The sequence below is a fragment of the Callospermophilus lateralis genome, chromosome 4 (genome assembly GCF_048772815.1).
Source record: "Callospermophilus lateralis isolate mCalLat2 chromosome 4, mCalLat2.hap1, whole genome shotgun sequence".
In the NCBI taxonomy this organism is placed as follows: domain Eukaryota; kingdom Metazoa; phylum Chordata; class Mammalia; order Rodentia; family Sciuridae; genus Callospermophilus; species Callospermophilus lateralis.
In genome coordinates, this window is record NC_135308.1 from 35524807 (window position 1) to 35538051 (window position 13245).

Genomic DNA, 13245 nt, shown 5'->3' on the forward strand with positions numbered 1-13245 from the left:
TCTGCTTTGGGACAATGATTATAAAAATCTATCCTGTGACCTGAAAGAAAATAGTGTGGAGTGTTTATCTTAAATTCATTTCAATATGAGATTCTGACTCCATAAATATTATATCCTTAAAAAAGGAATTTATGTGCATAATAAGTAGCCCAGTTAGTTTTGGCCCTGATTTTTTATATTTGTTTTGTTTGAGTTGGGGAAAAGGTTATTTCTATGTTGCTAAGGCTGGTCTCCAACTCATGAGCTCAAGGGAGCCTCCTGCCTCAGTCTCCCAAGTAGCTGGGACTATAGGTTTGTGCTACCACAATTGGCTGGCCCATGATATTTATTCTTTTATTTTCCCTTACTTATAGATTCTCCATCAGACTGTGGGGTGGGATAAGGATAACTTTTTTTTCTTTCTGATAAGGGTCAGTGACACCTGAGGGTAGGATAAGGGAAATCCAGAATCAAATTGGAAAATCAGATTGAAAAATAATAGAGCTTTCGTTTAAAGTGTTAAAATAGAAAATGTTATTCTCATAAGCCACTCTCCCCAATTTATTTAGTGTGGTAAAATACTCATAATTTACCATCTTATTTTTAAGTATACAGTTCTGTGGTATTAAATACCTTCATAATGTTATGTAATCGTCACCACTATCTATCTCTATAACTCTCTGCCTTGTAAAATTGAAACTCTGTGCCCATTAAACAATTAGTCCTCTTCTCCAACCTCTGGTACCCACCATTCTACTTTCCTTCCTAAGCTTCTTAAAGAGACTCTGTTCAGATATAGTCAGTAGTGTTAAAAGTATTTTGTTATATTACATGTAGTTAACAGACACATCACAAGAAATATTAGCTCCAAACTAGAGAGACAAAAAAAAGAGGAAGAAGAATTTACAAATTGAAAGTTTTGAAGAGAGTTGTAAAAGAGAGACGTGCAAAGAATATGCTTCAAATATGTATGTTGTCTTAGCTTTCTGTTGCTGTAACAAATATTGAGCAAAATCAACTTAAAAGGAGGAAGGGTTTATTTTGGCTTATAGTGTTAGAGGTTTCAGTCCATGGTCACTTGTCCCTGTTGTCCTGGGGCTATGGAAAGGCAGTACATTGTGGTGGGAAGTGCGTGACGGAGGAAACTGCTCACTTCTTGGTGTCTGAGAAGCAAAGAGAGACAGGAAGGGGCTGAGTTCCAATTTTCCCACCAAGGGCATTCCTCCACAGACTTAACTTCCTTCCACTAGGTCCTAACTCCTAAAGGTTCCATCCATCCAAAGAGCAACACATGCTGGGGATCAGCACATGGCCCTTGGAAAACATTCAAGATCCAAACTAAAGCATGTTTGCTGCCTGTCATTTACATTCACACCTGTTTCTCTTCAGCCCTTAAAGATGGTTTCCATTTTAAGAATCCAAGTTCAGGTACTTCTCCAATAAGTGTTTGACTTCAGTTTTATTATGTGATCACAATTTATCATTAAAACTACTATAAGTATATTTGGCAAACTAACCAGAGTACTTGCCAAAACCTTGAAAGGTTATGATTAACTCAAAGTTCAGCCAATAAATAAATAAATAAATAAATAAATAAATAAATTTCTTAAATATCTGCCTGATTGTTTCTTTAGTGTGCCCCCCCCCCCCCCCCCCCCCCCCCCCCCCCCCGCTTCATGAGCTCCATAAAAACTTAAATTAGAGGACTGGGTTTATGGCTCAGCGGTAGAGCACTTGCCTAGCACGTGGGAGGCCCTGGGTTCAATCCTCAGCACCACATAAAAACAAATAAATAAATAAAACAAAAAGTATTAAAAAAAGAGCACTAATCCTATTCCTAAAGGCTCTATTTTTAAAAAAATAAATTAGAATAAAATCTACTGACCATGCAATTCGTTAACAAGCTGCCAAGAGACTAAAAAATAGTTTTGAATGGTTGAATGTATTTTTTTATGCATTGAGTGGCTTTGTCTATATATGATTATGAAGTTTTTGTTAATTTCTTGGGAATGCATTCAATGCTGTATGTTAATTTGTAGCATAAAGGAATGTCTGTTCTTTCATATCGTAAAGCTTTGCTAAAAAACAAATTCTAATTAGAAATCTTAAAACTACAGCTTTTTGGTTGTTTTTTAATAATAACAAGCATAAACAGGGATGACACTTGGCACTTGACCCATGGACAGCATGAAACTAAGCCAAGGATTAGAAATTATCCACTCCCTATTGGGTGACCTATGACCATTGAATCGATTGCAACTGTGCTGGTGTGACATACTTGAGAACAAAGTGATTCCTCATGCTTGTTGGTAGGATGAGAGTGATAATAGTATTAGCCATTTAGATCTCTTAAGAAACATGACAATGCTGATCAAGCATTGTCGTACTTTTCATTCACAAAAGTGCTGTGTAATATTTTAGTTTCATTATTTTCCTCCCAAACCCAGTTACATTACATATTTCAATCACTTTGTATATGACAATTAAGAAGTTTTTCTTTAATTATATTGGCCAAATAGTGGTATTTTAATTCTGTACAGTCTCACCTGTTTTTTTAAAACAAAAAAAAACTTAAATTCTAAGCAGTTATATAGTTCATTCTTTTTAAGCATTACTGACATATAGAGAGTGAAAATTTAAATTCTATGCCTCACTGAGAGAAAACAACTTTTTTGTATGTGTGCTCATGATTGAACCTAGGATACTCTATGTTGGAATTATATTCCCAGCCCTATTTTATTTTGGTAATAGGGTCTTACTGAGTTGCTCAGGCCGACATCATACTTGTAATCCTTCTACCCCAGTCTTCTAGGTAACTGGGATTACAGGAGTGTGACATCATGCCCAGCAAGAAAACATTATTAATAGTTTGGTGTTTGTGCTTCCAAATATTTTCTCAAGTTGGAATATATACTCTCCCTAAACCATGCTTTTTAATCATGTACTATACTTTAACTTCCCCCCATCCCTAGTTCTGTTAGGATCAAACCGAAGGTCTATACATGCTGGGCAAGTGCTCCCCCACTAAGCTATACCCCCAGCACTATTACTCTTTGACTATTGATTTATATTTGGGTTATTTCCAGTTTTTTTTCCCTTATAATCAATAGCAGTGGAATTCTTTGTATATGGACTTTTTTGCATATATGCAAGTAATTTTTTTGATAGAGTCCTAAGAGTGGAATTGGTGAATCAAGATACTTCACTTAAAATTCTAATATTTGTGATTCAGTTGTCTCTTAAAAGCTTTTAGAAATATACATCCTCCCAACTTTATATGAAAGTAGCAATTATTTCCCAAAGCTCTGATCAACATGAGTCTTTCCCCTACTTTTGGCAATCTGATGGTATGTCATTGCTCCAATTTGCAATTCTCTAATAAAAATGTAGTGTATTTTTTCATATGTGTATAGGCCATTTGCTTCTTTTATGATTACCCTTTCAGTCTTTGCTTGGTTTTCATTTTAGTTATTTTTTTTCTTGCTTGAAAATATATGTATAAAATATCCTTTGTTTAATATGTTGAAGATATTATCTCCTAGTCCATCATTTATGTATTGTTTTTAGCATGTTTGGTCAAATAGAAATTTTCTGTTTTATTTATTTATTTATTGATTGATTGATTGATTGATTGATTTTTAGAGAGAGTGAGAGATGGAGAGAGAGATGGAGAGAGAGAGAGAGAGAGAGAATTTAATATTTATTTTTTAGTTTTCAGCGGACACAACATCTTTGTATGTGGTGCTGAGAATCGAACCTGGGCCGCACACATGCCAGGCGAGCGCGCTACCACTTGAACCACATCCCCAGCCCCTAAAATTTTCTGTTTTAAATAGTCATATTTATCTTCGTTTTCCTTCATAATTTTTGGATTTTAAGCCTTATTTTAGAAAAGTCTTTCTCTTATTCTAAGATTATAAGCCGCTTTTGCCATATTTTAATTTTTAGTTTAAGAAAGTATTTAGCTCTTCATTCAGTTTTGAGTTATTTGTATATAAAGGGTGAGACTATAACCCTTTACCCCCCATGAATATAAAATGATTCTAATACTGTTTATTGAATAGTGTTTATCCCTTTCTATATTAATTTCAGATTTTTATTATGTTATTAATTCCCATATATAGATGCATGTTTTTTGTAGTTTCTTATCATTCTGTTGATTTGTTTATTTCTACATTATCACCATACTATTATGATATTTGATAAAGAAAATCCTTCCTTAACTTTTTTTTTTTCGAAAAATGTTTTAACTAATTACAGCATTTACTTTTCCAGAAGAACATTATAATCTAATAAAACTTATCTTAATGATTGTTATATGAAATTTCACACCTTTGATTTTATTTTTATATGTAATTTTTCATTCAATAATCTTTATCGTTTTCCCCCTTATATTTCAGAGTTCTGTTTGTGGAAACTCAAATGAGACAGTTCAGCCTAGAAGGGTAGTAATTTCTCATAATATGGATAAAGCTCTGAAAGAAGGTAAGAATTAAGGTAAGGTAAGGCAATCTGATGGCAATTTGATGGTATGTCATTGCTCCAATTTGCATTTCTCTAATAAAAATGTCATGTATTTTTACATATGTGTGTGGGCCATCTGTTTCTTTTATGATTACCCTTTCAGTATTTGCTTGGTTTTCATTTTAGTTATTTTTTTCTTGCTTGAAGATATATGTTTAAAATAGTCCTTTGTTCAGTATGTTCAATATGTAAGGATAATTACTACATAAAGCAATTCATTATGTTTTAAAAGGAAAATAAAAATCTAGCAAATTAATCTATCCTTCTTTCCTATAGCATTAGGAATTTTTCTTCATAGTTTATATTTGATGATTAAATAAATGCATTCATATTTTGGTTGAATGAAAGGGATTAAGTATTTATCGGGTATGAATTTCCAGATCACAGGAGGTTAGCAGCCAGTCAAGTGGAGCTTCTTCTGCCATAGAAAACACAGATATTTGTTCCCTAAAATAAGGATCAGGAAATTATTTTTTATTCTAGATATAACTTACAGAAGGTATGTTAGGGATAAATAGACACAGTCTTACTCATGGGCAAACCATTAACCAAATTGATTGATAGCAGTTAGTCTTACATAAGAATGAAGAGAACATATAAGTGAAGCTTATATTGACAGAGTGACACTTTTGGGGGGTTTCCTGTGTTGTTATTTTTGATCCTATGCTGAACAACGTGAATGCTATTTTTTAAACACTCTAGATTCTTTTATCTTCCTCTGAAAAATGGTGGTTTTTGTTTTGATATTCAGTTTAGCTATTGACTGGTCACCTTGGAGACAGTTGATTTCATACATTTTTGGGGGGCTGGGTACGTTTGGATTTTGTCTTTAGTCCAAGGTGAATCCTTTCGTCCTAGCAGTCAGTTGTGAGTCTCATTGGGAGACAGTGGTTGAAGTTATCTGCTAGGCTCTTCAGTCCTCCTGTCCTTGCTTTCCACTGCCCTACGGGGGTAGCCAGACTTAGCAATGGGTTTGAGGATTTGTACCTAGTTATTGTATCTCCATCCTTTTTTGTTTTTTTCCTGCCTATATTTTCATCTTCACTGGCAACTCCTATTTTCTGTTATCTGTATCTTAAATGATAAGATAATAATTCTGATTATGGTATCTTTAATAATAATAATAATTATTATAACAACAACAATTATAAAATACAATCATTCTGAGTTCAGACTACCTTATGCCTCTAACAATGTGGTTGCCTTTAGGGGAAAGCATTAAACCACTACTCAAAGAAAAGACCACCGACTCCATCTTTAAATCAAATAAAAACAAGCTAGTAATTCTGACTTGCTGGGACTGTCCCTCCCAAAACCCATGGGAATAGAAGACAGTGCTCTAGCTCTCTAGGAGTGCAGCTTTATAGCACAGAAAGTTGCAAAAAAGGTGGGGGGGGGGTATCTTGAGAACTTACAGATAACAGGATTTTGATAAGCATAATACAAAGGTAGGTAGTAGGTTAATGGTCTAAATGGTTCAGCACTTAGGGAGTAAATTTAGATCCCAACATCAGAATTTATGAGGCGCCATTAGGGTTTCAGAGAGGATTGTTATCTGGCCAGGGAAAGCCAGAATTTATGAGGCGCCACTAAGGTTTCAGAGAGGGTTGTTATCTGGTCAGGGAAAGCCAGGCATGGGTGAGTTCAAGACAAGGGCAGGCATTCCAAGTAAGTTTAAAACATCAAAATACGGCCAGGCCAAATAGAAATCTTACTATTTTACAGAAAACAGAAATGAATCTTTTATAACTTGTGGCTCCTGATCTTAAGAGGGAATCAGGCTGGGTTTATCAAAACTTGTACAGAAACATATCTTATTCAGTACCATTCCTTTTTTTCAAGGGTAGATTCCTCTCCAGTGCCTTTAAATAATTCTTTGATGTTTTTTCCAGAGTTCCTAATTGTATTTTACTGTAAGAAGGTTAGTCTAATATAAGCTATTCCAACAACTCTGAAACTGGAACTTTATCCTTAATTAAAAAAAAAAAAGTTAATGGTATGATTGTGCTTTAATGTTTCTTTCCTTTTTAAGGCTGAATAATATGCCATTATATATATGTACCACATTTGTTTATCCATTTCTCCATTAGTGGACGATTGGGTTGATTCCATATTTTGGCTTTTGTGAATGATGCTGCCACAAATATGGCATTTTTAATTTTTAAGACTTAGAAATTTCTGTGCACTTGGACATAACCTTTTCTATTGGATGGACCAGTTTGTTCTAGAAGTTTTTATTAAAAAAAAAAAAAAAAAAAAAAAAGGAAAAGAGCTTCAGCCTAGGTGACAGAAAGGAAAAACACATTACTCTTAAGCTAATTTCTGTGCAGTGATTTCTTTTTAGGGGAAAATGTTATCCAAAGCCGTTGGGTAAGAGCTTTAGTTAATTACATTTTAGTATAGTTTTTTTTTTTAAACCACATTTCTTAATATTCAGATTTCCTATTCTTTGTTTTAAGTAAAATGATTTTCAGGGAAGTTGAGCATTGTATGATGTACCTAAAAGAAAGCCATAAACTGATTGTTGGAGTAAACTTTATCTATTTGACAATAGTTATTAGTCAACAAAAAACAAGCCAAAACTAGAATCACCTTCTAAAAATTTTGCCATTAAAACTCGTGGGGAATTAGAACCTAGAAATGTGTGTTGTGAAAGCTAAGAGGTTTCATAAGCATTTAGAAAACCCACAGTGATTGTAATTTGCATATCTGGAGTATTTGATTTACATTTCTAAATCTCGGCACCAGTATGTTTAACTGGAATTCAGGATATTATTAGCTAGCTATAATAGACTTAGTGTTGATAAAATTGAGAGTCTCTGTGTGTTTTCAAAACTTAAGTAACTGGGGCTGGGGATGTGGCTCAAGCGGTAGCGCGCTCGCCTGGATTGCATGCGGCCCGGGTTCGATCCTCAGCACCACATACAAACAAAGATGTTGTGTCCGCCAATAACTAAAAAAAATAAATATTTAAAAATTCTCTCTCTCTCTCTCTCTCTTTAAAAAAAAAAGAACCATTTATCAGTTAACATCTCAACCACTTAGGTTGGGTCTCTCTTTAAAAAAAAAAACAAAAAACTTAAGTAACTATACACTTGTTCAGGCTTTGGCTATTTCAATGCAGTTGATTTGAATTGCTCATGAAGTATTTATTTAAAAATTTCATCCTAAAGTTAATTTCAACTAGATGATAATATTATACCATTTTATCTTTATATTTTTACTTTATTGCTTTTGGAATATATAATTTAAAAACAGATTTGTTCAAAGAGTCTTGAGTAAAATATAAAGCATATGTGTGTGTGTTTCTGCACAGACATGTTTTACATTGTGTACGTGGATTTTTTTGTTACTCAAATGTTTCTGATGTAGCTCAGTTTAAGTTTGGGTTTATCATGAGTCTAAAGATTGAATTACAAGAAGAAAGAAGTAACCGTCAAAAATACAGAGTAAATAATATAGTTAGGCTTTATGAGAACAATAAGAATTATGCTACAAATGCTGGAAGTTAAATGGGATACTTGGGAAAGACAATCAGAGCATATTATTATTGTTTTGTTATCCAGTTTAAAATCTAAAAACTATATATTCAGAGGTTCTGATATAGTGTGAATGAACTACATGTCTATTTGAGAAGTCAGAACAGTTACTGTTCTATACCAAATACCTTTAAAAGTTTCTCCTAGAATTACATTTCCTAGGCTGGGGTTGTGGCTCATCGGTAGAGCGCTGGCCTAGCACGTGTGAGGCCATGGGTTCAATCCTCAGTACCACATAAAAATGAATAAATAAAATAAAGGTATTATGTCCAACTACAGCTAAAAGATAAATATTTTAAAAAATATATTACATTTCCTGGAAAGCAGACAGAGGATGTGGTTGGGAGAAGGACTTCTAAAATTATTTTTGATTTACTATTAAGTTTTATTAGATCTGTTGCCTAATTTTCTAGGTTACTCTGAATTATCTCAAAAATGTGGACCAGGTTATTTAATTCCATAATTATTGAGTACTTGCCATTTTCTTGGTATAGTTTCTGAATGTTAAATTGAATATATATGTATATATATACATATATATTCAATATATATGTGTGTATGTATATATATTTTTTTCATTCTGATGATTGAACCCCAGGGTGTTTTATCACTGAGCTACATCCCGAGCCCTTTTTATTTTAGTTTTTAAAAATTGTTAAAAATATTTTTATTAGTTGTTGATGGACCCTTTTTCCCCCTAATATACTTATGAGTATGTGGCACTGAGAATCAAACCCAGTGCCTCACACATGCTAGGCAAGCACTCTACCACTGAGCTACAACCCCACCCCTATTTTTTTAAATTTTGAGAAGGGTCTCAGTTTCTGAGGATCTCACCACATTTCTGACATATGTCTTAAACTTGTAATCCTCTTGCCTTAGCCTCCCAAGTCACTGGGATTATAGGTGTGTACCAACACACCAGGCTAAATTGAAAATTCTTGAATTGGACATATAGTTTTTTCTAAGATTTTATCCTTTTCAAAGTATTGGGGATGCTGACCTAGACTTTTTTTGTCTTGTAGGACACTGCCTAAAAGTCTTAGACATATCATTACTTTATTATTTCTTGTGGTTGTCTTCACTTTGAAATTAGTGTTACATGTATACTTCAAGAGTGAATATATTTCTGTTAGTTTTGATTGACTTTTTAAAATTAAAATTAAAATTTTTATTTTTTTTAATTAACTCTTAATGCTTTGCTGTTCATTTTTGTGGTACTAGCGTTCAAACCTATGGCCTTACATGTGCTAGGCAAGCTCTCTGCCACTGTGCTAAATCCCTGGCCATTAATTGTTTTCTTTTTTAAAATTATAGTGGTAAATATGCCTGTTAGTAAATTATCTAGGTTATGCAAAGGGCCACAACTTGAAAATGATCATGATAGCAGAAGATATAGGTAGATCATTGTCCACGTGTAACAGAACTTTTAGTTTCTTTGAAATAGGTCTTAGATAAGGCAAACCTGATACAGTAATCTTTTTTACTAGACTCCCCTTGTGGCTATTCTAGAGGATGTTGGGCTGTCTGAGAATTAAATTGTGACACAGAGGAAAGTAGGTCTTGCACCTGAAAGATGGTGACTTCTTATACCCCTTTAAGGCTTGACTCATGCAGTTCATGAACTTTTTTTTTTTTTTAACTCAGTGGTATGCAGTGTATATACAGCTTTTTGTTTAATGAATAAATAGATCAGTCAATAGTATTAGTATAAACTAGTAGCCCCAGATCTTCCCAAATATAACTTTACATTGTATTTTAAAACTTTCAGGGGCTGGAGGTAGAGCTTAGTGGTAGAGCAAAACCTGGTATGCCCAAGACTCTGGGTTGGATTCCCAGCATTAAAAATAAAACAAAAGCAAAAATACTTTGATACTTTATGTAAATCATAAAGAAAGCCAGGCATGGTGGCTCAGGCCTGTAATCCAGCAACTTGGGAGGCTGAGGCAGAAGGATCACAACTTTGAAGCCATCCTGGGCAGTTGAGTGAGACCCTTTCTCAAAATATAATAATAATTTTAAAAGGGTGGTAGAGCATCACTGGATTCAGTCCCCAGTACCACAAAAACAACCAACCAACCGTAAAGGACTATCTACTTGAGCAGAAGAATTATTGTTGTCTTTATCATTATCATTAAACCAGTTTCTGGTTGAAGGAGGATTACTACTTTGTTCCAGGAGACCAGACCATGAATGTTTCTGCTCTATGGGGTGAAACCTCATGGACAGAGCAGACAATATCTTTGAATTGCTCTGGGGAAAGATAAGGGTAAAAAGAAAGAAATAGTGGGGGAGAGAGAGAGAGAGAGAGAAAAAAAAGGACTCTCTTAGAGCTTTCTCTTTTATACTATTTACTTCACTTGAGTGTTAGAGATTACCTGATATCACATTATCTAGACTAAGTAGCTTTTTAACTTGGTCTCATTGCTAGTTTTACTTTGTTACCTTATATCTTTTCAGATTAACCTAACTAAAGTTCCAATCATGTTACTTTATATTCTGTAATCTCCAGGGATATCCCTTTTAACTACTTATTTCTTTGACAGTAATCTTAGAAAATAGATGTATTGGGGTGATAATAGCATCTGAATTTTTGTTGGCTATTACTTTGTCTTTAAAATAAAGACTTTGCCCAGCAGTGAGAAGTGCTCTTTTATTTCTCATTGTGATTATACATGTATTTATGTTTATTTCTTAGTAAATTCCATAAAATGATTTCATCATGAACTTCTATCTCCTTGAATTGACTTATAGGGTATGTCTTAAAATACACTGTTCGTATGTGTACTTGTGTAAATGAGTCTGTATCATTATATGATATGTGTATTTGAACTCATGGCTTTGTTTTGTACTATTATTTTTGAGTTACATATTTATTCATGATACTTGACTGAAGAGTGATAATTAGCTAGAAATAGAAGATGCGCCTGTGGTTAAAATGTATCTCTATTACTAAGTTCAAATTTAGGCCAGTAATAATTTTTATCCATTCTTAACCAAAATGTAACCAGAGGAGTATTTTAGAATTATCTTAATTAGCATAAGCAATGTGCTTAACAAATGTAATGAGACATTATAGAGGTGATATGCCTTTCACAATAGGCCTTAAGCACCCTCAATATGATCTTATTTTAAAAATATTGTGTCATTATTATTCTTAATTTCCTGTCATAATTTGAAAATAAATTATAATGAAAAGGAAAAATGTTTCTATTTTCCAGATATTTTGGGCTGCAGATTCATTGACTACTAGTCAAAAATTCTGTGGCATGAAAATCTACAGGTAAAAAAAAAAGCAAGGGAGAAAGTTGCAAATTAACAAATGAGCAGGGTTTGTTAGAAAGATAGAGCTTATACTCTTATTAGTTGGCACTGAGACTGAAGAAAGCTATAGAGGCCTTACAGAAAGAGCCTTTTGGAGGTTATCGAATACAGCCCACCATTTTAGGATGTCATGTTTTTCTATGTCATCCTTGTCTACTAGGTATCTAGCTTAAGAATTTATGATGGAATGGTCACCGTCCAATATGGCCACTTCTGGAACAATTTCAGTGTTTTTATTCAGTTCCTCCTTATTTTGAGCTGCAAAAGCAACTTACTCATGACTTGTACCCGTTTGTCCTATTTGTGATTTCTAGAACAACTTTATAAAGTAGAACCTTTTGCACACACGTGCACACACACATACACATATTTTTTCATATACATATGGTTTAAACAAGATGGATGTTCATTGGACAAGGATGCTATTTCAGATTTTTCTTATCTTTTACTCATATAATTTACTTTGTTCTACTTAGGTGTAGGACTACAGAGTGCTGAGTAGAAAGATGTTTTACTGACAGGAAACTTGTCACTGCCTTCCTCAAGTTATTTTACATCTTTGAGCCAAAGTTTCCTAAAGGGATGAGACACAACTACTGTGTAGGAACCATAGTCTATTTGTTTGTTGCCAAAAAATAAGATTATAGGATTGACCCATTCCTGGTTTTTTGCCATAATTTCTTACATTTGGGTCAGAAACTGTATCTGCTTTCTTCTTAATGGAATAGTTCAATTAGTAATGAGATAGGACAACTTTTTATAAAATCTAGAAAACATAACTGCCATTTATTCAAAGTAATATCTGAAAGTCAACATAAAAAGGACTGAAAGTGCTAGGAGATGATTTGTTTGTTTTGCTTTTATTTTGCCTTTTCTTTCATATTCAGTGGTTCATGATGTGGATATTGATACTACCTTACAAACTGGAAGGTTTCTATAAATATTTGTTTAAAGAACAGTTAAAGATTGTGGCAAGATCTTTTTTTCTGACTCTGGCAGGTCATTGTTCTCAGCCAGAAGGCACAATTATCCTACTATAACTGAAGCTGTGGATTCACTGTAAATTTAAACCTTCCTCCATGCATGTGAACAAAATTCTTGATTCTCTATAATGATTTTGAATGAGATGTAAGATACTTTTTTGTAAAGTATTATAAAACTAAATTAAGAAATTTGGAAATGCGAAAAGCATTGGATTGACTTTCATGGTTGATGTTTCAAGAAAAAAAATCCCAGAATATTAAAACAAAAATAGTGTTTCCTTGGGCCTATGGGCATCATATTGGGTAAATACTGATCCTGAACTCAAGGTTCTAGTTACCTTTTAGTTTTCTAAGAAATATGACTCATGATGTTCCCTTTCACTCATCCCTCTAAAAAACAGACCTAAATTTATTATTTTTAAGTCTCTCAATTGGTAAAAATATAGTGGCCAAGAGAAATAACATGACTATCAAATACCAGACTCAAAACTTATTTGAGAATTTCAGATTAGTCCTTTGTATACCAGGCGTAAAATAAATCACAAGTTATGTTTTGTTCCTAAGGATTTTTGGGGATGAAATGCTGTACAGACAAGCAAAGAAAAGCAGGAGGATAAATTCATCACTTTAAATAATACATAGTCTCATCTGAAATTAAGCCAAATCAAGAAGTATTTGAAAATTAAAAATAAATTGAGAAATAAGTGATTTTAAAAAAATTTATCCTGGTATTCTTGAACCTGGGTTAGGATTGTGTAACCAAATGTTAGTTTCTCCCTTTGGGCACTTGGAGGTGTCATAACTTGAGACTGGTAGCATTTTATTTTTCAAAAGACATAGTTTCTTGGGGTTGGGGCTGGGGCTCAGTGGTAGAGTGCCTGCCTAGCATGTGGAAG

General features: G+C 33.6%; 1 protein-coding gene across 2 annotated transcripts in view; it reads left to right on the forward strand.

Moving 5' to 3' along the window:
* The first annotated feature begins 4385 nt into the window (after window positions 1–4385).
* The window catches only part of Snx25 (sorting nexin 25), an 80634-nt gene continuing 71774 nt past the window's right edge, over window positions 4386–13245 (forward strand). For both annotated transcript variants that reach the window (XM_076852402.1, XM_076852403.1), the window contains exon 1: window positions 4386–4464. In XM_076852402.1, coding sequence (XP_076708517.1) covers window positions 4443–4464 — 22 coding nt within the window. In that variant the 5' untranslated portion in view covers window positions 4386–4442. The remainder of the gene's footprint in view (window positions 4465–13245) is intronic.